We start from the raw sequence: 25,167 nt of genomic DNA, 5'->3' as shown, positions 1-25,167 counted from the left end.
TCCTGCTTCTTGGATTGTGTCCCCAGGAAAGGGACAAGGGCCAAATAGGTTTTGGTCGAGCAGTGTGTCTGGGCAGATGGAGCCACAATCTACCTGCTACTTCCCTGCCATAGGCACACTGACGCAGCAGAATGGCTCCCAAGCCCTCAGGCATGGAAGGGTGTATGGAAGAGAGCAGCTGGATGTCGTGAGGGCAAATACAAATTAAAAATAAGAGGTTTAATTCTCTCTGTTGAAAATAAGGGGAGAGACACACACTTCCACTCCACTTTCTTAGAGCGTTTGCTTTAGAAACCTTGTCATTGTAAATTCTTTCTCTGTCTCTTTGAAACGTAAGTAAATCTTTTTAAAAGCTAAACAAGCCCTTAGCCAGCTTTCTGACCTAGAAATGTCTTTCTCAAGGACCTGGGAACCATATCTTTGTACTGCAAGCATAAGGCACATAGCAGCCCTGCCTCCCAGTTTCTGTGGGGAGGTAGGAGATTCTCTCAAAACTACATCCTGTTATAAAGAAGTAAATTTTTCCTTGTATGAAGCCTCTTAGTGAGCCCAGATGGTCACCTCAATTACTAGGTAAAGTCACCAAATTACCAGATGAGCTAGTGTGACAAATGGTGCTGGCAAGTCCTCTTACTTGGGGACTAGTTATTGTTTATCTTGAGAACAGGGATGTATGGGTTGTATCTGCTTGGCTACATAAGAGGGTGAGATTTCTTTCTGTCTTTGCAACCTCTTAGTGGATTACTTGTGCTGTGTATCACATTTGGTTTAACGTGTATACAATAACGAAAAGTGTTTTCTTTCTCTACTATAGAAGATTTCTGGGTTGGGGGATATTGTTTGTAATCGTTTCCCCAACATCTTGAATGGGACAAATGGAAAGAACAATGGACTGACCTAGTGAACCCAGACTTGGACAAAATGACCTCAAGGACAATACTGACCTCCTAATCCCAGCTACTGAAGTTCCCCAAAACTTAGACCCAAGGTTTTGGAGAAAAAGCAGGAAACCCAATTGATGAGATTTCATTACACATCCTCTACAGAATGGGAGCTCAAAGGAAAGATTAATTTGTTATAGAAAAGTAAACAATTCTTATGTCTTATCTACCTGACTCAGACCTACAACAGCTACCACATGAATACTGGGATTTGCCAATGTTTAGCTCCTAGAGTCTTACTTAAGACCCTTGTACTAACAACCCATTTCCTTTGGGTGAAGTGGGAGAGGGATGAGTAGAAGGAAACATTCATAACATGTACAGCTATAATTGTCAAACTTTGCCATGTATTGGACTCACCTGGGGAGTTTTTAAAAATGCAGATGCCAAGGCAAAACATCCTGAGCTAATAAATCAGAATCCCTGGGAGGTGATGCAGTGTCCCTAGTCCTTAAAGTTCCCCAGGTGGGCTCACTATGCAGCGAGTTTGAGAACCAGTGATTTTGTTTTTAAATTTTGTATTTATTTTTGAGACAGACAGAGCACTAGTGGGGGAGGGGCAGAGAGAGAGAGAGGGAGACACAAAATCTGAAGCAGGCTCCAGGCTCTGAGCTGTCCACACAGAGCCCGATGTGGGGCTCAAACTCGTAAACGAGATCATGATCTGAACTGAAATTGGAAGCTTAACCGACTGAGCCACCCAGGCGCCCGGAGAACCAGTGATTTCAAAGTGGTACCAGTGTGCACACAGATTAGCTGGAGATCTTGATTAAATGCAGATTCTGATCTAGGAGGTTGGGGCGCAGCCTGAGAGCCTACATTTCTAACCTGCTCCCACTCTAAGTAGCAAGGAGGTAAAGACCTCTATTACATGCCAGTGTTTTACTTCTGATTACCAGGAAATTAGAAGTTGTGCTGTAAAGGGGTAGGCTCTGGAGTCAGACTGCCTGGCTTTGAATCTTGGCTCTGCACTTGATTGCACTTCAGTGTCTTTATCTGTAAACCAAGGATGACAACAGCGTCTACCAATGTTAGCAACCATAGTAGTATGAGAAATGTATCATCAATCTTAATTCACAGATGAGGACGTTGAAATTCAAAGAGTATCAGTACTTTACCCAAGCTCACCTTGCTAGTAATTGGCAGACAGAAGTTTGACCCCCAGTCTTTTCCCACTATATCCTGTAGCTTTAAGGGTCTGGATTGAAATTAGCCCATTATCCTCCTGTCGGCACTGTTTCTGATCACGTGACCACCAATGTTCTGGTCGGAGAGTGCGTTCCTGAGTCACCTCCGACTCCACTCCCCTTCCCTTTAGTAAACAGCTGTGCCTAGCTGAAGCTCCAGAGGTCATACCTGCTCCCCCTGCTCTATTCCCACAGTGTTACTCAAATTCGGCTTTCTAGGGTCTCTCACCCTGAACTTTGGTGGAAATAGCTTTATGTTCTTTTTCATTAGCACTGCTTCTCCAATCGGCATCCCTACACCGAAATCTTTTGCAATTAATTAATTAATCCAAATTAATCCAACCATGGGACCTCCCCTTTCATAAATCAGCAACGATTCTCCATTATTTGCCAAATAAAACCCAGCCTTCATCACCTGCTTTTCCATGATCTGGCCCTGACCAGTTTTGTTTTTAATTTTTTTTAAATGTTTATTTATTTTTGATAGAGAGAGCACGCGCGCACACACACACACACACACACACAAGCAGGGGACGGGCAGGGAGAGAGGGAGACATAGAATCCGAAGCAGGCTCTGCACTGTCAGCACAGAGCCCTACTCCAGGCTCTAACTCACAAACTGTAAGATCATGACCTGAGCCAAAGTAGGACACTCAACCGACTGAACCACCCAAGTGTCCCATGACCACTTTTTTTTTAAACTGGTTTCCCTATAATGCCTTCTCCATCTTTTCTCCCCACCACGTGCCCCAGGAGGTCACCTCTCCTCTTCAGAACTCCCCTGCACCCAACACACTTTTTGCAAACAGTAGCCATCCAATAACCAAATGACTGAGTGAATGGCTTCAGTTTTGAATACTAAGCCCCAAGGGTCTGGGGCCCACTCTCAGGAATGTCCCTAGAGCCAGTGTCCTCAACCACAGCATTTTGGCTGTTGTGAAGTGTATTATAACTAATGAGTTCCTATTAATAAAGTACAACATTTTCAAATGATTTCCTTCTGATAACCAGAGTGGATTCAAGATTGTCCCTATGACATCCTTGCTTATTTGCAATGTTATGATTTTTAAAGCATAAGAGAACAGGGTGTAATAGAGTTAGTGCACTGAAAATTGCATGAAACCTGCAATTTTATATATGCCACAGTGTTTAATGAGCTATTGTTACTGATATTTTTAAATGAAGGGCAGTGGGTTTTTAAAATATTTTTTAATGTTTTATTTATTTTTGAGAGAAAGAGAGAGACAGAGACAGAGTGTGAGCAGGGGAGGGGCAGAGAGAGAGGAAGACACAGAACCTGAAGCAGGTTCCAGGCTCCGAGCTGTCAGCACAGAGCCCGATGCGGGGCTCGAACTCATGAACTATGAGATGATGACCTGAGCCAAAGTTTAGATACTTACCTGACTGAGCCACCCAGGCAGTGTTTTTGAAAAGTAAATTAGCAATATTTTTTCCTTGAAAAATGATATTTGAGATTTTTGAAATAGTTAACTTCATTGTTCACATGCTTGCAGAATACCTTTTTAAAAAAAATTTTTAGGGGCGCCTGGGTGGCGCAGTCGGTTAAGCGTCCGACTTCAGCCAGGTCACGATCTCGCGGTCCGTGAGTTCGAGCCCCGCGTCGGGCTCTGGGCTGATGGCTCAGAGCCTGGAGCCTGTTTCCGATTCTGCGTCTCCCTCTCTCTCTGCCCCTCCCCCATTCATGCTCTGTCTCTCTCTGTCCCAAAAATAAATAAAAAACGTTGAAAAAAAAATTTTTTTTTTAAAATTTTTTTTTAATGTTTACTTATTTTTGAGAGAGAGAGAGACAGAGCACGAGTGAGGGAGGGGCAGAGAGAGAAGGAGACACAGAATCCGAAGCTTAACCAACTGAGTCACCCAGGTGCCCCAAATACTACTCCTTCCCCCCACCTCAAAAAAAAAATCTAGCACTATTTCCTTTAATCTAAGATTCATGTGGAGGCGCGCAGGCATGGAACTCTCATTTGTGTGAGGCAGTGGGGGCCAAATACTAGAGCTGCACTGTTCAACACAGTAGTCATTAGCCATGTGGCAATTGAGCATTTGAAATGTGACTTGTCTGAATTGCAATGGGCTATAAAAATATATGTTGGCTTTGAAAGACAGTATCAAATATAAAGAACGTAAAATATCTTAATATTTTACATTGATTACATGTTGAAATAATTATACCTTGGCTTTATCGGGTTAAATAAAGTATAATATTAAAATTCATTTCACTTGTTTCTGTTTCTCTCTATTTGGCTACTAGAAAGTTTAAAAATACGCATGTGGTTTACATGTGTGGCTCGTCTTATATTCCTATTGGAAAGCACTGCTGTAGGGTACTTAAGACACATCTGGGAGTCCTATTTAAAATGCGGATTGCCAGGACCAGTCCTCTATGGAAGCCAGTTCAACTCTGTATTTTTCAGCAGAGATCAGCAGGAGCTACATAAAGTAATGACTGTACTTCTTTACTTTCTTGCTGTTTTTCCCACTACCAACCACCTGATTCTCTTTGTATGTCTCCGTTGCAATTACCAAGAAAGAGGAAGAGTCTGGTTTAGATATTCATAACTGATCCTTTGTAATCAGAGCTTTTGTATCAGGCTAACTCATAGGTTTCTGACCTATGGACTGTCTGTCCACACTTCAGTCAACTGTCCGTCTCTAGGCCAATCGGTTGTGGCTGGTGGGGAGGGTGGAGGAGGCAAGGGTCAGGTTAATCAGAGGACAGGAATGACCTGGAACCTCTCCTCTCAGCTTGTTTTGCACAGGACTGTAGGAATGCCCAGCACAGACTGGCCTGGCCAGCAGTGCGTTAATTCAGAAATTAAAAGAACACGTTGCATATTCAAAGGCCCTGTGAGCACTAGAGCCAAGGATTGATTATTTCCTGAACTACCGTTTGGACACAATTCCAGCCAAGCCACTCTACAAATAACAATGACGATAGATCCATTCTCAAAAATATTTCAGTCACCCACATTTCAGTCATAACAGCGAGCTGGCCAGAGTAAACAATAAATTTAGGTGACGAGAGAGAGAATACAGAGGCAGATGAGGCAATATATGGAAGAAAACCAAGCAATCATAGTTCCAATCCCAAAGATGCCGTCACATCGCCATAAGGCAAGACACCTTAACCCCTTCTGTTTCCGGTTTGTGACCTTTTCAGGGTACAAAGTGACAGGGATTAAGGTTAGATGGAATGATAGATGTAATGATGCTTTTTGAAGGTAGAAAAGTGCACAAATGTTATATTTACAGGTATGAGTTGTCTGTGAACTATACGTTTCCTAATGAAGGAGTAACCCCACAATAAATCTTACCCAGTGAATACCCCTGTAGGCAGACCATCTGGTTGTATTTCTTCAACCTTGTTAAAACATTGGAAATGTTAACTCTCAGCTCTCACAATTAGCCCTTACCTGCGGCTATAGCCTCATCAGAATATGCCTTCAGGAATCTGCCTCAATACATCAAACCCTGCCATCAGGCCAGCAGCCTGCCGTGAACCACACGGTATGCATTTGAGAGAAATACAATCAGTCCTGTGGCTAAGGACAATGGCCAACTTAATCTGATGGTAGCCTTTTCCAACACCTGTCAGAATACTCCAGACTTACAACATGTTCTAATAATGCCCTACCACAGCATTTCTGTTTAAATAATCCAAATGGCAAGAAAAACTGTAAAAGAAAATTTTAGCTATCATGTTTGCAGCCCGGATTAATTTCCATGCACTATCTTGGGGAAAAAAAAATACAATTTCCTTCATCTTATTCCCCATGTCCTTTTCCACAAGGTAAATTGACCCATACATACACACACCCCCACCCCCCGCCAAGGGTTCAACTTTACAGAGAACCAATTTCAGAATACTGCGGATGTTTTCCTTTTTCTGTTCCTTTATGGAGAGTCTGACACATCTACCAAACCGACAGGAGGAGAAAAGGGTTTGCCAATTATTTGCACAATTGATTAGAGACACAGGAATTTCCGCGGTTGTGAAAAAGGAGCTCTGCGTCTTTAAGGCTCCGCGGAGCTCTCGCTCTCTGCTCGACGCAGACAGACCAGCTCTGCCGCAGCGACTCATCCTATCGATAAGGTTCACTTAGCCAAGGTGGAGGATGGGAAAAGAATGGAGCTGTCCCAGCTACTCAATGAGATCAGGGCAAACTATGAAAAGCTCCTCACGAGAAATCAGATAGAGACCGTGCTCTCAACAAGGATCCAGGTAATGATTTCATACAGACAGGCACCTTCCAGGATAAGGAGACAATCCATGTCTATCCAATTCCTGTCCCGGCCTCTCTGAGGTACAGTATTTCCTTTTCAATGCAGCGTCTACTGGGGAAGGAAATTTAGGTTTTACTGCAATGTGACTGGACTACAGGGGGAAACGCTCTAATTAGACTATTAGGTGACCATTCAATGAATGTCAATTGATGCATTTGATTTTTGTGTCAGTTAGGAGGTTACTATCATTAACGAAACATGGGGCCAACATACAATAAAATGGGGTACTCTAACCTCTTTTAGACATCCTTCAGCAAGGAAGTATTTCAAATACCCTTCGAAGATATTATGGAGTTATTTATAGAGATTGTTTAAATAACATCTTTAATATGGCAAGCTTTCTAGTAAGATTTATTAGCTTGCATACTTTGTAGAAATAAAACTAAGTAAAATATTTCTAAAAGGTTTCCATCATCGTTTTAATGAGCTCAGTTTTATACCAGATTGTTATAAATAGAAATTACCTAAATATGTGAACATGGCATTCAGAAGCAGTGGTATAAATTGGGACAAATCGAAATTCCCCACATTGATAATGACTCCCCACTTATACAGTTTTGCTTGTGTACTACAAGATGAGAAATGTTTATTTCCAATAACATTGTCCAAGTTATTGGACAAGCCATGAACTATTTAAGCACTGAAAAAAAGAGAAAGCCAAGTTAAATAAGGGCTGACTCTCAATTTCATAGACTTACTTTGCTTTAAAGTGACAATCACATTTAGCAACTCATGAATACCTCAAATGTTTAAATAAATGCACAAATAAATAATTTAGAAACAAAAATTTACAAATTCAGGATTTGGGGGTTTTTGTTTGTTTGTTCATTTCGTTTACCTATCATATCTGAGTTCAAGTTCTAGTCCAGGCACCCAAATATGGCAAAGAGTGAACTTAAGAACCTCACTGAAAGGGAAAAAATATTTCCAGGAAATCATAGGGCTTTATTTCATTAGCAGTTCATTTTTGGTAGCAATATAAATTGCACCTCAGGGTAATATTCTCAGTCTTCACAAAGAATGATCAGTATCCTAAATCAAGCAAAGTCACTAGAATATTTAAGTACTGGAATAGTTCACTCACCTTTTGCAAAGAGAAGGGAAAAAATTAATAGATGACAATTTCTGAAAATTATAGATCAAAGAAACTATTTTGCAATGGTACCAATACAAGTTATCTAGTTTGTAAGTCATGATGCCAAAATGAGTAAATTAAAGTAAAAGGGAAAAGTTGCAGTAACTTATTTCGAGTCTTCTTAACGTCAGTCTACTTTAGAGGATTTCTTTCAAGGAATTCAGAAATTCAGAGAAGCCTGATTAATTATTATAAAATAAAGAAACATAAGCTTTTGGTGATTCATTGTTGTAGAATAAACTACCCCAAAATTCAGTGGATTAAAACGATGGCATTGTCTCTCATGATTCTGTGGGTTGACTGGGTTCAGTGGGGGTGATTCTTCTGCTGCATGTGACGTTGGCTGAGACTATAATCATCGTGGAGCACAATTGGGCTAGGACATCCAAGGTGGCTCACTCATGTGTCTGGAACCTCGGCAGGGGGTTTTGGGAAGGCTGGCTCAGCTGAGACCATTGGGTTTGTTTCTCCCTCTCCATCTGGCCTGTGCGTGATCTCTCCAGCAGCGTATCCAGACTTCTTAACATGCTGGCCCAGAACTCCCAAAAGCACAGGAGTGCAAGTTTTCAGGGCTTCCTAATGTTTAGGGCTAGAATGGGCACTTCTGCCACATTCTACTGGCTAAAGCAAGACACAGGTCTGCCCAGATTCAGTTTGGAAGGGGACCACACGAGGACATGAATTTGGGGAGGTGTGGTTCAGTGGAGGCCATCTTTGGACTCTAGCTGCCACGCGAACATAGCTGCCAGTTTCATACACAATCCAAAAGACCGGCAGACACGAGCATTGTTATGCTCTCCTATTTCCTAAGTTCTTGACATTCTGTTTTGTAATTGCTCTGGTATGTATTGCTGCTTGACTTTGCCAACATAGCGCTAAGAGCAAGTGATACAACAAACCTAAAGAAAGGTATGAATTTTGTTCTTTAATGCCTCGCCCTGAAGTTTGTAAACGTTCATTTACTACCATGTTTGCTTTAAAAAATAGCTATTGTGTCATCAAATTAAAATTTTTTATTTCAAAATGCATTTTGATAAAAACATTAAAAAGTTATTTTTGCTTTAAAAATTATACAATCAATTCCTTCCATTGCTCCTGCTGCTTTTGGGGCCAAATGTTGAGAATTCTGTCAAAAGATACTTTCATTTGATTTGAACATCAGCATAAGAACATTTAAAGCCAAATATAACATATTCCATTTATTATTTAATATGTCAACATTTAGAAAACAATCTTTAAAGATGTAATTTTTGCTACTTCCCTAGATACCCAAGATTAACATGCTTTCCAAAAAGATCATTTGAAAAGGGTAAATCACCAGTGGGTTCTCTTTATACGGAAGTCTATTTTAGAGCTTCTAATGCCTATGATAACTTAATTCTCTAAATTATTCATAATATACTTTCCAGCAGTGTTTAATCCCCGTCCATATACCCAGTCCCAGAATTGATTGGTTTAGAGTATATGGCTGTTTATCTGCTTTTACAAAGCAGCCTACAAGAAAATATGGGGCGAAATAATAGCTGAGTTTCAATCCTTCTTCCTGAATAATGCCATAAATAATAGAACGTTCAGAATCAGAGGTCTCAAGCTTAGATCCTGCAAGCTGTTACTTTTCACTAAAATAGATGTATTTTTCTCTGCATTTCCTAGACTGTCATAGTAGGAAGAGACTTCTAAGGTTCATCTTATACCTGAGAAAACTAACGCTCAGCATGCAATCCACTCACTCCCATACCTGATTAATTAGTAACTAAGCACTGGAACACACATTTGAAATTTAACAGGTTAAAGAAAAAATGAGACACCTATATTATGTTTTTAGGATTTACTTTTAAAGGTCTCATTTTCAAGAGTGCTCTTTGTGTCTGTTGTTCTTGGTGGTGGTGGCTTTCTTAAAGCTAGAAGAAGATATGAGCAAAAAAATGGACAAAGACGAAGAGGCTCTAAAAGCAGCTCAAGCAGAACTCAAGGAAGCTCGACGCCAGTGGCACCACCTGCAAGTGGAAATTGAATCTCTCCAGGCGGTGGTGAGAATCATCTTGATCTTAAAAGTGACCGGCCCACTCAGTCCCCAGGCATTTGCTGATTAAGAGAGAGAAAGGAATAATGCCTATTAACTTCCAGTGAGAAACTGAAAATCAAGGCCACTGAAATCTATCCCTGGTGCTAGTTCGACTACCCTGCTCCGTCCATCGTGGCCACGGCTATTAGCAATTCACTCGAGGTTTGGTTCATGCCTATAAAAAGGAAGTAATCCTTGCTTATCATCCTGGGGTTCTCTAATTTCTGGCATGGGAGAACATAGCGTTTTTCGTTATCCAAAGTTGTAACTGTGGGGAGTCTTCTATCTACACCCCTGTGACTTGTAATAGTAAAAAAATATTTAAACGCTTTCCTAACGTGCCTTTAAAAGCAGCCTGCTCTGCTTTGACATATGATATGCTACATTTTCAATTTTTAAAAATCAAAAAATCAGAGTGATAAGTCAGTTACATTGTAGATTTTTTTGTTGTTGTTTTAAGAATTATCACAGGATTCCTTTGAAATAGTACGCTCTCTAGCTATGATTTTTGTCATTTGAGTCATACACAAAGTTGTAAGGAAACATCTCTTGCATAAGTGATATACTACGATTGCAAACCTTTAAGAAAGAACACAATCGAATGAAGGCATTACACATCAGATTCAGAAACACATTTTGTTGCACTGATTCACTGATGACAATCTGTGTAAAACAGGAAAGGGGCCTTGAAAACTCCCTACATGCCAGCGAGCAGCATTACCAGATGCAGTTGCAAGACCTAGAAGCTGTGATCGAAGGACTAGAAAAAGAGCTACAGGAAGTAAGGCGCGGCATCGAAAAGCAGCTGCAAGAGCACGAGATGCTTCTCAACACAAAGATGAGGCTAGAACAAGAAATCGCCACTTATCGCCGCCTCCTAGAAAAGGAAGAAATCAGGTACCTAATTCCATATACAGTACTTAATGACAAGTGGCCAGAAATACAGAGTCACTTACATCTTTGTTGAGGCAGTTAGAAATCACATCTAAAACCCCAACATCCAGGGCACCTGCATGGCTCAGGTGGTTAAGGTGGGACTCTTGTTTTTGGCTTAGGTCATGCCCTGCATCAGGCTCTGCACTGACAGTGTGGAGCCTGCTTGAGATTCTCTCTCTCCCTCTCTCTCTCTCTCTGCCCTTCCCCTGCTCCCTCTCTCTCTCAAAAATAAATAAATATTTTTTTAAGTTCATTAAAAAAAAACAAAAAACCAACATCACCACAGCATGCTCACTGAGTTCCTAAACAGAATTAAGTAGGCAGAGCAAAGAATATGTGGAGGAACTATTTTCAGCCTCCCAAAATTATGAACAGAATGGCCAAAGTCGGGCACATTAGCTACAACAAGGAGTGTGTCAAGCCTAGAACAAACTGTGAATAATTCTCAGTTGCTACAAAAATGACCTTTCTTAACTTCTTCATTTTCCTTGCCATTCATCTCTTTTAGAATTAGTCACTGTCTTCCATGGACCACCCACAAAGAAAGCTTGGAAAATTCACCTATGACCACATCTCCCCACCCAAGGCCCACTCCCATCACACATCAAAAGCCAAAATTAATAATGATAATAATAATAATTAATAATAATAATAAAACAGGATTATGTTACAACCATACGAAGTTTAGTTCTGAGCACATGTTTTGAAAGTCTTCCAGATGTCCTGATAACAAAAGGTATCAAAATATCACAAGAGAAATTCTTACTAATTTACAGTTTCATAATCTGTAATCACGTATAAGGTCACATGGCTCTGAATACAGCACGACCTCCAATTTTCCGTGTTCCCGTGGAAAGAAACTTTCATTCTTGCTTGCTTCAGAATTCTTAGTCCTCTACAAAATTAGAGGAAACTACTTTAACCTATAAGTCTTGACATTTATTAAGTGTCTTGACATTTATTAAAGCTTTGAAAAACACAAAGTGAATTCCAAATCTACCGCTTACTAAGGGACACGAGGCAAGTTACTGAACCTCTCTGTGCCTCGGGGTTTTTTCATCCATAAAATGGGAATCATATTACCTACCTCATAGGGTTCCCTTGTGGATTAAATAGATTAATGTTTGTATAGTGCTTAAAAGAGTGCTATATAGGGGCGCCTGGGTGGCGCAGTCGGTTAAGCGTCCGACTTCAGCCAGGTCACGATCTCGCGGCCCGTGAGTTTGAGCCCCACGTCAGGCTCTGGGCTGATGGCTCGGAGCCTGGAGCCTGTTTCCGATTCTGTGTCTCCCTCTCTCTCTGCCCCTCGCCCGTTCATGCTCTGTCTCTCTCTGTCCCAAAAATAAATAAACGTTGAAAAAAAAATTAAAAAAAAGAGTGCTATATAAACATATACACACACATATAATTTGTCATTAAATATAATAAGTGGTGGATTTTATTAAATGCCTGATCATTCAAGATGATAATAAAGTGGCCTTTAAACCCGTATTCCTTTAACAACTTAAAACATTTTCGTTATGCTATATTTAAGATACATGAGAAAGCATCAAGAAGAATCTCACAAACCTCACGTACACACTTCCCCCAGCTCAAGAAATGAAACGTATACAGTATTGTTGCCATCTCTCCACCCCAACCCTAGACACCTAAAGCACATCCCCCCATCTTCTCCTTCTCCCTCAGTCTAACCTGGATCCTGAATTTGATGCTTCTCAGTCTCTCTCACACATTCCTTTATACTAATATGTAGATATGTATCCCTAAGCAAAAAATGAAGATATTTTGCATGTTATTTTATTATTATTATCTTTTTAATGTTTATTTCTTTGAGAGAGAGAGAGAGAATGCAAGTGGGGAAGGGGCAGAGAGAGAGGGACACAAGATCTGAAACAGGCTCCAGGCTCTGAACTGTCAGCACAGAACCTGACACAGGGCTCAAACTCACAAACTGTGAGATCATGACCTGGGCCGAAGTCAGACACTTAACCAACTGAGCTACCCAGGTGCCCCGTGTGTTATTTTAACCTTTATAAAATTACCTACAAATTACCTTCCCCCACCCCCACTCAATGTTATACTTGGGAGATTCATCCATAAAGGTACAGTGTACCCTGGGCCGCCTTGGTGGCTCAGTTGGTTAAGCGTCCAACTTGGGCCTAGGTCATGAGCTTGCCATTCCCGAGTTCAAGGTGTACATTGGGCTCTGTGCTGACAGCTCAGAGCCTGGAGCCTGCTTCAGATTCTGTGTCTCCCTCTCTCTGCCCCTTCCCCATCACGCTCTGTCTCTCTGTCTCTGCTTTCTCTCAAAAATAAATAAACATTTTTAAAAATTTAAAAAAAGATACAGTGTACTTTTAGTTCATTTATTTTCACTGCTAAGTAGTATTTCCATTGTATGAATATACTACAATTTATCCATTCTCTTATTGGCGAGCATTTGTTTCAATTAAAGGCTAATATGGTCTTGCTTCTATAATATGATTCTTTCCAATTTCAGATATTATGGTTGTATCCAAGGTGAGAAAAAAGAACAAAAACCTACGACAAGTAGAGTTGGTTTTGTTTTACCTTCAGGTGAGTTTCTAATATAAGTAAATGACTTGAAAAGTAAAACGTCATTTATAGGCATTATAAATAAATACTGTACAGTAGCAAAAACAAGCAATGTTTGAGTAAACTTTGACACAGAAATTGACTGACTAGTATTACAACTGACTAGTATTACAAAATTGAATATTTCGTGTTAATGTTTACACAGCCATTATAAATGAAATATCTTTCTCAACCAAACTCCCACAAAAGTATGAGAACGAAAAAGTGGAAACAGTGACCAAACAAGCATTACTGAATGGAAATGTTGTGAAGGAAAGCACAGAGGCTCGTGGCACAATTCAGTAAGTAAAATAATTTTGACTAAGAAACAATAATAAACACACGCAAAGAAATTAACTTCACTTGTGTAATCTCGGTGATCTTTGCATGTTTCCAAACATAATTTTAATATGCTGTGATTTTTTTAAATCCGACATGACTAGATACATATAAACAAAAACCCAGAGGAAGGAGTACTCAACCCTTAATTCACCATTTTTCTAAAATTATAACCCAAACATGTGAATTGCATAGAACTCCTTGGAAATTATATTCATTTGATTTTTAAAGTATGTAAATTATAAATTTCACTATGTCAATTGTGAGTTATAATCCAAAATGTGTCAGTTATGAACTATGCAAATTTCTTGATTTCTTTTTCATATGGAATACATATTAGGTATTTTTAATAGATCCATCCTTCTTTATATGGAAAGGTTTATTTTATCATTTCAGGACAGAGAAAGTGGATGAAGTTATTAAGGAATGGGAAGGCTCCTTCTTTAAAGACAACCCTCGATTAAGGAAAAAATCTGTTTCTCTTCGTTTTGACCTTCATTTAGCAGCCACTGATGAAGGGTGTTTACAGACTAAGCAGGATAATCTACCAGATATAGAAGTCAGGCTTATCATGAGAAGATCATGTAGTATCCCCTCTATCAAACCTCCATCCGGAGCTAATTAATCCAAAGACAATATTTGACTTGATTTGAAAATGACATTAGGGTGGACCAAGGGTAGGCCATAGGGTAGGCCATACTGATCACCCTCTGTCCCAATTATTAAGTATGTATGTTATGATCAATGTGCAATTCTCTTCAGAAAACAAACAGTAAGGAACAAAATTTCTCTGAATCTAATTATGGATGTATTCTTTGAAGAGGGGGAGCTTAAAAATAAAATCAGAAATTCAGTATGGTTTCTATTTTATTTACTCCACACAGTCTTCTCTTTTTTCCTTGAAATGTTATCGGAGACTGTAAGTGTTAAGCTGGCTTAAATCTTTGAAATTTCACTCAACTGGCCAAAAATTCTAGGGAAAAAGAACAGTTTGTTTAAGTATGATTGTATCACATTAAGAATCCTACTAACTTATGCATCATTATTCCATGACTGGTTATATCTAAAAAGATTTTTCTACTTAGAAAGGAAAACAATTATAAACAAACTTTTAAAGAGGACTCACTATTCACATAACTAAAAAAAACTTTTTTTGAGACAATTATTTGCACACTTAGAAAAAAAACAGTTACTTTCCATGAGCAGTTCTGAGCAAGCTATAGAACACACCCCTCGCTAATTTGATGATTAAATAAAATTAAGTTAATCTTCATACAAAAGCTTTTTGTAATCATTATCTGATTTCCAGAAGAGTAACTTTATTCAAAGAACTTGAAGGTTGTGTCCTCCCCCACAAAAAAATCAGAAGGCCAGCGGCACAAACAAAAGATGAAAATCTCGTTGCTATGGTTACTAGAATAGTTCTCCAATCTCACCATCCCAACTTTTCCATCTGTCAAGCTCAATGTGACTAATTTGGATATTCAGTGTGAGCATTAGATAAGATACTATAAAAAGTATTATAAATATTTCTTGCAATCATTTATGTGAACTATGATAACAGTATTGTTATCTAAGCTATTTGCAGGATTTATGTTTTTAAATTGTTCAAACTGTAATAAATATGGACAGAAAATATATTTGTGAATAAGTCAAGTATTGTTGCAAAGTTTTTTAAACAACCTAATTTGTTTAATACAGGCATATTTATTTATTTTAAGACCTTAAATAATAATACCTGTTTTAAAACATTAGAAATTTATAGGCTATTACTTTTTTTCTAAGCAGAAAAAATGTTGAGTACAACTCACCATACTTTTTCCCAGCTAAAGTGTCATATAAGGGCTACAGCTCATTTAGCATTTTTAGTATAGCCTCTGCAATCTCTCTCTCTCTCTCTCTCTCTCTCTCTCTCTCTCTCATTTCAAACAGAACAAAATGTATATTTTAACCAGGAGAAAATTGTGTTAAATAATCTTTAACATAATACAGGGATATAAAAATTTTAAATTTTCTTTTTCAATTACTTTAGATTCCTTTTAGCCTGTCTTATCCTATTTAGCAGAAGGGATGATTTTGTTTTGTCAAGGATACAACGGCACGTTAAATGCTTATTCTTGTGCAAGCATCTGACATAAAATACATCCTGTACATAAGTGTTTTCATTCAATATTAGTTACATGCTATGCTACAAACTTTATCAATGCTTTGGAAAAATGCAATCGTATAAGCTATTGTATTAAAGTTACTGTACTAAGCAACAGTAAGCATAATAAAACAATGTATCCAGCGTAATCTATATACAGTGTTAAAAACAGTACTGGGCGTCATGAATGTAACTGCTTGTTATAGTAATTCCACTATGCAGCTCTTGTGTGTATAACATGTACATTTTAAAATACAGTACTTGACTTTATAAAAAAGTTTTATTTGCTTTGGGGCATTTTAAATTGGGATATGAATTTACCAGAGTAAATGATACCACTACAATAAAAAAAAAAAAACCTGAAACATGAACTTGAAAGTTGCATTTTATTTGAGTCTGATACATTGTATTAAGTTTAATTGTTCTGATATTATTAGCTCACTTGGGGAATGAAGAAATGTGCAAGTATGGTGGAGACAGAACAGTTTTTATACTTTTTTTTGCAAAAGAGAATTTAAGAATGGTATAGTCGAATAAACGGTATATTCTAATTAAGAGAATCAAAATAATCCCACCATCCTGGGAAAAGTGTAACAGTAGCTATAATTTGCAAAATGTTTACTCGGCCCTTGGCACTATACTCAGCAAAGTTGTACATAATCTCCAAACTTTACAGCAGTTCTACAAGATTTTATCCTCATTTTATGGTGAATAGAACTTAATATTCTGGAGTCTCTGACTTTTGTATATGTCAAAATACAAATACAAAAGTAAAGAATGATTCCAATTACTAATGATTATAGGATCCTAGCCCAGGCACCATCACTAATTTCCCATGTGACCAGAAAGGAATTACTTGAGTCCCCTAAGCCTCAGTGTTCACACTTGAAAACAAAGGAAAGGTGATGCTTGGCAATATTCCTACCTTGATTACAGCACAGAGTTGTTTGAAATAATATACGTGTGAAAATATTTGACAAAGCACTACTCAAATATACAATGCCATTTGGATGAAAATTGTCATTGGGAATTTGTGAGGACAGTTATAGCTGATGGTGATTAAGTAATAGTTCAAAACACAAATGGTAAAGAAATTTTCCAAATTCTTCAATTGCTGCTAAATTATTCTTTCCCAGTGAGTTACCTAATTTGAACTGTTCTACCATGATAGTTTTCAAATTACAAAAGTGTTCTCTAAAGTAAAAAAAAGAAAAATGCTTAAATTAATTTGAAAGTGTCAAGTGGAAATGTATTATGGAGAGGAGGAGCCAAGATGGCAGAACAGCATGGAAGGTTTTTTGTGTGTCTCGCGTCCATGAAATACAGCCAGCTCAATGCTAAGCCATCCTGCACACCTAGAAAACTGATTTGAGGATTAACATAATCTGCACAACCTAAACCCCAGAACTCAGCAGGTACGGATGCAGAGAGGTGAACTGGGGGAGAGAGAAGCCACAGAGGGCAAGGAGCCGCTTTTTCATGTAAAGAGAGGATGGAGACGGGGGGATACAGGAAAAGCACCCCCCAAAAGCAGCTGGAGAGAAAGTGGAAAAGTGGAAACAGCCTCAGGGACTGAACTAAAAAGGGAGAAAGGAGAAAGGAGAGGGTTGAAATTCTATTAAGACTCTATAGAGTCTGAAACGCCGCAGCTCGATACCTGGCAGTGCTCTGGTGAGAAGGGCGAATCCCCAGGAGCAGAATGAAGTCTGGAGGGTCTTCGAGCCACACAGGGAGCGGCAGTCCCCCAAAGGGAAGGGCCCAGTGGACCCGGGAGAACAACCACATTTGCTGGTGCTGGAACAAAGTTGCTGGGGGTGAAGCCCGGTGCCAGATGCACTTTGTGATTTGCCATAACCCCTGAAATGCTGCTGCTACACGATCGTGTGTGAACTTTTTCTGGGGCAGGCTGGCACCCTGCCGCAATCTCTGAGCATTGGCAGCAGCATGGTCCCGTGAATGTTCCTGGGTGCAGCTGGCACCCGGCCATTGCTCGGTGAGACCCTCGGCAGAGGGGCAGAACGGGTCAAAGCCGCAGTCCCTCAGAAGAAAGGGGTCGGGAAACACAGCCGCATCTGAGATAAAACTCAGGAGGGAGGTGCTGCCTGGGGCTTGGTCACGGATAGTGTAAAAGCAGGGAGTGGATGGAAGCCGAAGACAAAGGACAGGTGCAGGCTTGCTGGTCAGGGAGAGCAGAGATCCGATACCAGAGACTGGGTAGCTGGGTGACGCCATTTTCACTGCTCCCGCGCATGCGCAAACACACCTACATGCGCAACAACAATCCACCCCAGTAAGCTAAGCAGCGCCATCTAGTGGAGAACAGAGCCATTACACTAAGCCCCGCCCAACGGGGCCAATCTCACTCTTCAGGAACACAGAAGAGTGTTCTCCGCCTGCTTAGTTTATGGGCTATAAAGCACTTCATAGTTTGACTTCTAGGGGAAAATGAAGTAATTTCAATTGTATTTCAATCTGTTCGCTGGTCCATCTATTCAATTTTCTTTTTTTTTTTCTTTTTTTCGTTTCTTTTCTTGAATACAGAAACAATTTATTTTTATTTTCAATTTTTATTAAAAATATTTTTAATTTTTTTCTACTATACTTTTTACTTTTGTGTAAATTTTTTCAAATTCTATTTTACTTCCATCATTTCATTTTATTTCAGTATTCATTTTTTCAAATTTTCCAATGATTTCCTTTTTTTTTTCTTTCCCCTTTTTTCTCTAATCTATCAAGCCCTTGTCAACACCCAGACCAAAACACACCTAGGATCTAGCATCATTTATTAGATTGTGTGTGTGTGTGTGTTTAATTTTTTAATTTTAACTTTTTTTAATTTTTAAATTTTTTACCTCATTAATTCTTTTTCTCCCTTCAAAATGAAGAAATGAAGGAACTCACCCCAAAAGAAAGAGCAGGAAGAAACAAAAGCCAGGGACTTAACTAACACAGATACAAGCAAGAGGTCTGAACCAGAATTTAGAATCACGATAATAAGAAAACTCGCTGGAGTCGAAAGTAGATTAGAATCCTTTTCTTCAGAGATAAAAGAAGTAAAAGCTAGTCAGGATGAGATAAAAAATGCTATGGGGCGCCTGGGTGGCGCAGTCGGTTAAGCGTCCGACTTCAGCCAGGTCACGATCTCGCGGTCCGTGAGTTCGAGCCCCGCGTCAGGCTCTGGGCTGATGGCTCAGAGCCTGGAGCCTGTTTCCGATTCTGTGTCTCCCTCTCTCTCTGCCCCTCCCCCGTTCATGCTCTGTCTCTCTCTGTCCCAAAAATAAATAAACGTTGAAAAAAATTTTTTTTGAAAAAAAAAATGCTATAACTGAGCTGCAATCTCAAATGGATGCCAACGGCAGCAAGGATAGATGAGGCAGAGCAGAGAATCAGCAATATAGAGGAAAAACTTATGGAAAATAATGAAGCAGAAAAAAAGAGGGAGACTAAGGCAAAAGAGCACGATTTAAGAAATAGAGAAATCAGTGACTCATTTAAAAAGAACAACATCAGAATCATAGGGGTCCCAGAAGAGGAAGAGAGAGAAACAGGGATAGAAAGGTTATGTGAGCAAATCATAGCAGAAAACTTTCCTAACCTGGGGAAAGATACAGACATCAAAATCCAGGAAGCACAGAGGACTCACATTAGAGTCAACAAAAAAACCAACCATTAACAAGTCATATCATAGTCAAATTCACAAAATATTCAGGCAAGGAAAGAATCATGAAAGCAGCAAGGGAAAAGAAGTCCTTAACCTACAAGGGAAGACAGATCAAGTTTGCAGCAGACCTATCCACAGAAACTTGGCAGGCCAGAAAAGAGTGGCAGGATATATTCAATATGCTGAATCAGAAAAATATGCAGCCAAGAAATCTTTATCCAGCAAGGCGGTCATTCAAAATAGGAAAGACTAATAAAAGTTTCCCAGACAAACAAAAATTAAAGGAGTTTGAGACCACTAAACCAGCCCTGCAAGAAATTTTAAGGGGGACTCTCTGAGGGGAGAAAAGATGAAATACATACATACATACATACATACATACATACATACATACATACCAAAAGCAACAAAGACTAGAAAGGACCAGGGAACACCACCAGAAATTCCAACTCTACAAGCATCATAATGGCAATTAATTCATATCTCTCAGTACTCACTCTAAACATCAATGGACTCAATGCTCCAATCAAAAGACATAGGGTAATAGAATGGATAAGAAAACAAGATCCATCTATATGCTATTCACAAGAGACCCACTTTAGACCTACAGACACCTTCAGATTGAAAGTAAGGGGATGGAGAACCATCTATCATGATATTGGTCAACAAAAGAAAGCCGGAGTAGCCATACTTACATCAGACTATCTAGACATTAAAATAAAGACTGTAACAAGAGATGAAGAAGGGCATTATATGATAATCAAGGGGTCTATCCACCAATAAGACCTAACAATTGAAACATTTATGCTACAAATGTGAGAGCACCCAAATATATCAATCAATCACAAACATAAAGAAACTCGTTGATAATAATACCATAATAGTAGGGGACTTCAACACCTCACTCACAGCAATGGACAGATAATCTAATCAGAAAACCAACAAGGAAACAATGGCTTTGAATGACACACTGGACCAGATGGACTTAACAGATATATTCAGAACATTTCATCCTAAAGTAGCAGGATATACATTCTTCTCCAGTACACATGGAACGTTCTCCAGAATAGACCACATACTGGGACACAAATCAGCCCTCAACAAGTACAAAAAGATCGAGATCATACCATGCAAATTTTCAGATCACAATGCTATGAAACTCAAAATCAAACACAAGGAAAAATTTGGAAACGTAACAAATACTTGGCGACCAAAGAATGAATGGGCTAACCAAGAAGTTAAAGAGGAAATCAAAAAGTACATGGAAGCCAATGAAAATGATAACACCACAACCCAAAACCACTGGGACACAGCAAAGGTGGTCATAAGAAGGAAGTATATAGCAATCCAGGCCTTCCTAAAGAAGGAAGAAAGGTCTCAGATACACAACCTAACCTGAAACCTTAAAGAACTGGAAAAAGAACAGCAAATAAAACCACAAACCAGCAGAAGACAGGAAATAATAAAGATTAGAGCAGAAATTAACGCTATCAAATCCAAAAACAAAAAACAAAAAACAAAGAAAACCCAGAACAGATCAATGAAACCAGAAGCTGGTTCTTTGAAAGAATTAACAAAATTGACTGGCTAGTGGTTTACTAGCCAGTTTGATCAAAAAGAAAAAGGAAAGAACCAAATAAATAAAATCAAGAATGAAAGAGGAGAGATCACAACCAACACAGCAGAAATAAAAACAATAATAAGAGAATACTATGAGCAATTATATGCCAATAAAATGGGCAATCTGGAAGAAATGGACAAATTACTAGAAACATATACACTACCAAAACTGAAACAGGAAGAAATAGAAAATTTGAACAGACCCATAACCAGTAAAGAAATCAAATTAATAATCAAAAATCTCCCAAAAAACAAGAGTCCAGGGCCAAATGGCTTTCTAGGGGAATTCTACCAAACATTTAAGGAAGAGTTAACACCTATTCTCTTGAAGCTGCTCCAAAAAAATAGAAATGGAAGGAAAACTTCCAAACTCTTTCTATGAAGCCAGCATTACCTTGATTCCAAAACCAGACAAAGATGCAACTAAAAAGGCAAACTATAGACCAATTTCCCTGATGAACATGGATGCAAAAATCCTCAACAAGATATTAGTCAACCAGATCCAACAATACATTAAAAAAATTATCCACCACAACCAAGTGAGATTTATTCCTGGGATGCAGGTCTGTTTCAATACCCACAAAACAATCAATGTGATTCATCACATCAACAAAAGAAAGTTCAAGAACCATATGATCCTCTCAATAGATGCAGAGAAAGCATTTGACAAAATACAGCATCCTTTCTTGATAAAAACCCTCAGAAACTAGGGATAAAAGGATCATACCTCGAGATCATAAAAGCCATATATGAAAGACCCAACACTAACATCCTCAATGGGGAAAAACTAAGAGCTTTCCCCCTAAGGTCAGGAACAGGACAGGGATGACCACTCTCGCCATTGTTATTCAACACAGTATTGGAAGTCTTAGCCTCAGCAATCAGACAACACAAAGAAATAAAAGGCATCCAAATTGGCCAGGAGGAGGTCAAACTTTCACTCTTCGCAGATGACATGATACTCTATATGGAAAACCCAAAAGATTCCACCAAAAAACTGCTAGAACTGATTCATGAATTCAGCAAGGTTGCAAGATATAAAATCAATGCACAGAAATCGGTTGCATTCCTATACACCAACAATGAAGCAACAGAAAGAGAAATCAAGGAATCGATCCTATTTGCAATTGCACCAAAACCATAAAATGCCTAGGAATAAATCTGACCAAAAAGGTGAAAAATCTATACACTGAAAACCATAGAGAGCTTATGAAAGAAATGGAAGAAGACACAAAAAAATGGAAAAAGATTCCATGCTCCTGGATAGGAAGAACAAATATTGTTAAAAGGTTAATACTACCCAAAGCAATCTACATATTTAATGCAATTCCTATCAAAATAACACCAGCATTCTTCACAGAGCTAGAACAAATGATCCTAAAATTTATATGGAACCAGAAAAGACCCCAAATAGCCAAAGCAATCTTGAAAAAGAAAACCAAAGCAGGAGGCATCACAATCCTGGACTTCAAGCTGTATTACAAAGCTGTAATCATCAAGACAGTATGGTACTAACACAAAAACAGATACTCAGATCAATTGAACAGAACAGAGAACCCAGAAATGGACCCACAAACTTATGGCCAACTAATCTTTGAAAAAGCAGGAAAGAATATCCAATGGAATAAAGACAGTCTCTTCAGCAAATGGTGCTAGGAAAACTGGAGAGCAACATGCAGAAAAATGAACCTGCATGTGGTATATTTCTTACACCATACACAAAAATAAACTCAAAATGGATGAAAGATCTAAATGTAAGACAGGAAGCCATAAAAATCCTTGAGGAGAAAGCAGGCAAAAACCTCTTTGATCTTGGCAGCAGCAACTTCTTACTCAACATGTCTCCAGAGGCAAGGGAAACAAAAGCAAAAATGAACTATTGGGACCTCATCAAAATAAAAAGCTCTGAACAGCAAAGGAAACAATCAGCAAAACTAAAAGGCAACTGATGTAACGGGAGAAGATGTTTGCAAACAACATATCAGATAAAGGGTTAGTATCCAAAATCTATAAAGAACTTATCAAACTCAACACCCAAAACACAAATAATCCAGTGAAGAAATGGGCAAATGACATGAATAGACACTTCTCCAAAGAAGACATCCAGATGGCCAACCAACACATGAACAAACGTTCAACATCACTCATCATCCAGGAACTACAAATCAAAACCACAATAAGATACCACTTCACACCTGCCAGAATGGCTAACATTAACAACTCAGGCAACAACAGATGTTGGCAAGGATGTGGAGAAAGAGGATCTCTTTTGCACTGCTGGTGGGAATGCAAACCGGTGCAGCCACTCTGGAAAACAGTATGGAGGTTCCTCAAAAAGTTAAAAATAGAACTGCCCTATGACCCAGCAATTGCACTAGGGATTTATCCAAGGGAGACAGGTATGCTGTTTTGAAGGGGCACATGCACCCCAATGTTTATAGCAGCACTGTCAACAATAGCCAAAATATGGGAAGAGTCCAAATGTTCATGGATGGATAAATGGATAAAGAAGATATGGTGTATATATATACAGTGGAGTATTACTCGGCAATAAAAAATGGAATCTTGCCATCTGCAACTCCGTGGATGGAACTAGAGGGTATTATGCTAAGCAAAATTAGTCAGAGAAAGACAAATATATTACTTCACTCATATGAGGACTTTAAGACACAGAACAGATGAACACAAGGGAAGGAAAGCAAAAATAATATAAAAACAGAGAGGGGGACAAAACATAAGAGACTCAAGTATGGAGAACAAACAAAGGTTACTGGAGGGGTTGTGGGAGGAGGCATGGGCTAAATGGGTAAGGGGCATTAAGGAATCTACCCCTGAAATAATTGTTGCACTATATGCTAACTAACTTGGATGTAAATTTTAAAAAGAAAAAAAAAAAGAAAAAAAGGAATGTATTATGGGACACGGGCCAAAATGAAACTTTAGTTAAATGTATAGACACATCATTCAAATGATCAACACATAAAATCAAAGGAAAGTTTGTACACAGGGCAGAATCTGCTTCTGTGCCTATAAATGATGATCAGCATGGACACACCGACTGCTAATATTTTGAAGGAAGGTATGTGTGCAAATCAGTACAAGCCTCTTCTGGTTTCCTTCACACACTTAGACCCTAGGCCAAGGTTGGCCAACTTTCTCAGTAAAAGCCCAGGTAGCTAATATTTTAGGCTTTCCAGGCCATATGATCCCTGTAGGAACTATACCATTCTGCTTTTGTAGCTGAAAGCAACTATAAATAATATGGAAACAAATGGGCATGGTTGTGTCCTAATAAACTACAAAAACAGGGGGCAGCTCAGATGGGGCCTGCAGTAGTCCTTTGCTGGTATCTTCCCCAGATCCTCAAACAAGGTCTGTGGATGCCAGACCATACCTTCAGATTCTCCACGACCATCCTATTTTCATCCTTTTCCATACCACGTGTCAAAGCTCATGTCCCAAATCCTCAAGGTATCTTGTAGGCAATGCAGAAGCTTTTAAAAACAAACCATACTTTGTCAAATTCTACAACACGCTGTGAAATTACTCTGTCCTGGAATCTACCGGGCTTCAAGATTTCACAACTATTTCTAGTGATAGAAACTGAATACCCATAACTTCTGCTTTCACAGACACAGCTGAGAAAATTAACCTATTTCACCATTTTGCCTATCACCAGACTTTTATAAGCTATTTGGCCTGGGAGAACTCTGTCTTCTCTTTCCCTATTTTAAGAAAAAAAAATTCCAGGGGTGCCTGGGTGGCTCAGTCTATTAAGTGTCCGACTCTTGGTTTTGGCTCAGGCTTTGCACAGAGCCCTTTTGGGATTCTCACTCTCTCCCTCTCTCTGCACCCCCCCCCCCTCACGGCCTCTGTCTCTCAAAATAAAAAGAAAACTTAAAAAAAAGAAAAAGAAAACAACCATTTAAAATAGCTTCATTAGAAAATACTACAAACTGCATGGTTCAACGATTGGTTCAAAATCTTTCTGGAGTCACAGATCTCTTTGAGAATCTGTTGAACTACTAACCCTGTACCTGGGGGGGAAAAAAAGTACAAAAAATTGCATATAATTTTAAAGGGTTGATAGACCTCATTAGGGCCTATTCTTGGACTACCTAAGTATCTAAGGACTGTAGATTTTTCCCTTGTTCTCCCATTTTCTCCTTTTCCTTCTTCCTTCCCAGCCATGGCTCTCTTCCTATCCCTCATTCTGTCTCCTTCCCCAGCTTCTTCC

At 39.0% G+C, this 25,167-nt stretch overlaps 1 protein-coding gene across 4 annotated transcripts; it reads left to right on the top strand.

The window, feature by feature from the left end:
* Positions 1-6,167: 6,167 nt before the first annotated feature.
* Positions 6,168-16,020, top strand: KRT222 (keratin 222). 4 transcript variants are annotated; one of them, XM_043584379.1, is made up of 6 exons: positions 6,168-6,371; positions 9,470-9,598; positions 10,310-10,530; positions 13,070-13,146; positions 13,331-13,466; positions 13,900-16,020. In XM_043584379.1, the coding sequence occupies exons 1-6, from the start codon at positions 6,276-6,278 to the stop codon at positions 14,126-14,128; spliced, it is 888 nt and encodes a 295-aa protein (XP_043440314.1). In that variant the 5' UTR covers positions 6,168-6,275; the 3' UTR covers positions 14,129-16,020. The 4 variants fall into 4 exon arrangements, with proteins under 4 accessions (XP_043440314.1, XP_043440317.1, XP_043440316.1 ...); XM_043584382.1 differs by having other exon boundaries at positions 6,229-6,453; positions 9,474-9,598; XM_043584381.1 differs by having other exon boundaries at positions 6,229-6,453.
* The last annotated feature ends 9,147 nt before the right edge of the window (positions 16,021-25,167 follow it).

The sequence above is a fragment of the Prionailurus bengalensis genome, chromosome E1 (genome assembly GCF_016509475.1).
Source record: "Prionailurus bengalensis isolate Pbe53 chromosome E1, Fcat_Pben_1.1_paternal_pri, whole genome shotgun sequence".
In the NCBI taxonomy this organism is placed as follows: domain Eukaryota; kingdom Metazoa; phylum Chordata; class Mammalia; order Carnivora; family Felidae; genus Prionailurus; species Prionailurus bengalensis.
The sequence above is the reverse complement of the archived record's forward strand: the minus strand, read 5'-3'. Positions and strand labels throughout refer to the sequence as shown.

Coding starts and splice junctions, on each gene's coding strand:
- KRT222 (XM_043584379.1), top strand. CDS start 6,276: ATGGAGCTGTCCCAGCTACTCAATGAGATCAGGGCAAACTATGAAAAG. Junction 6,372..9,469: donor TGCTCTCAACAAGGATCCAG/GTAATGATTTCA, acceptor GCTTTCTTAAAG/CTAGAAGAAGATATGAGCAA. Junction 10,531..13,069: donor CTAGAAAAGGAAGAAATCAG/GTACCTAATTCC, acceptor TTCCAATTTCAG/ATATTATGGTTGTATCCAAG.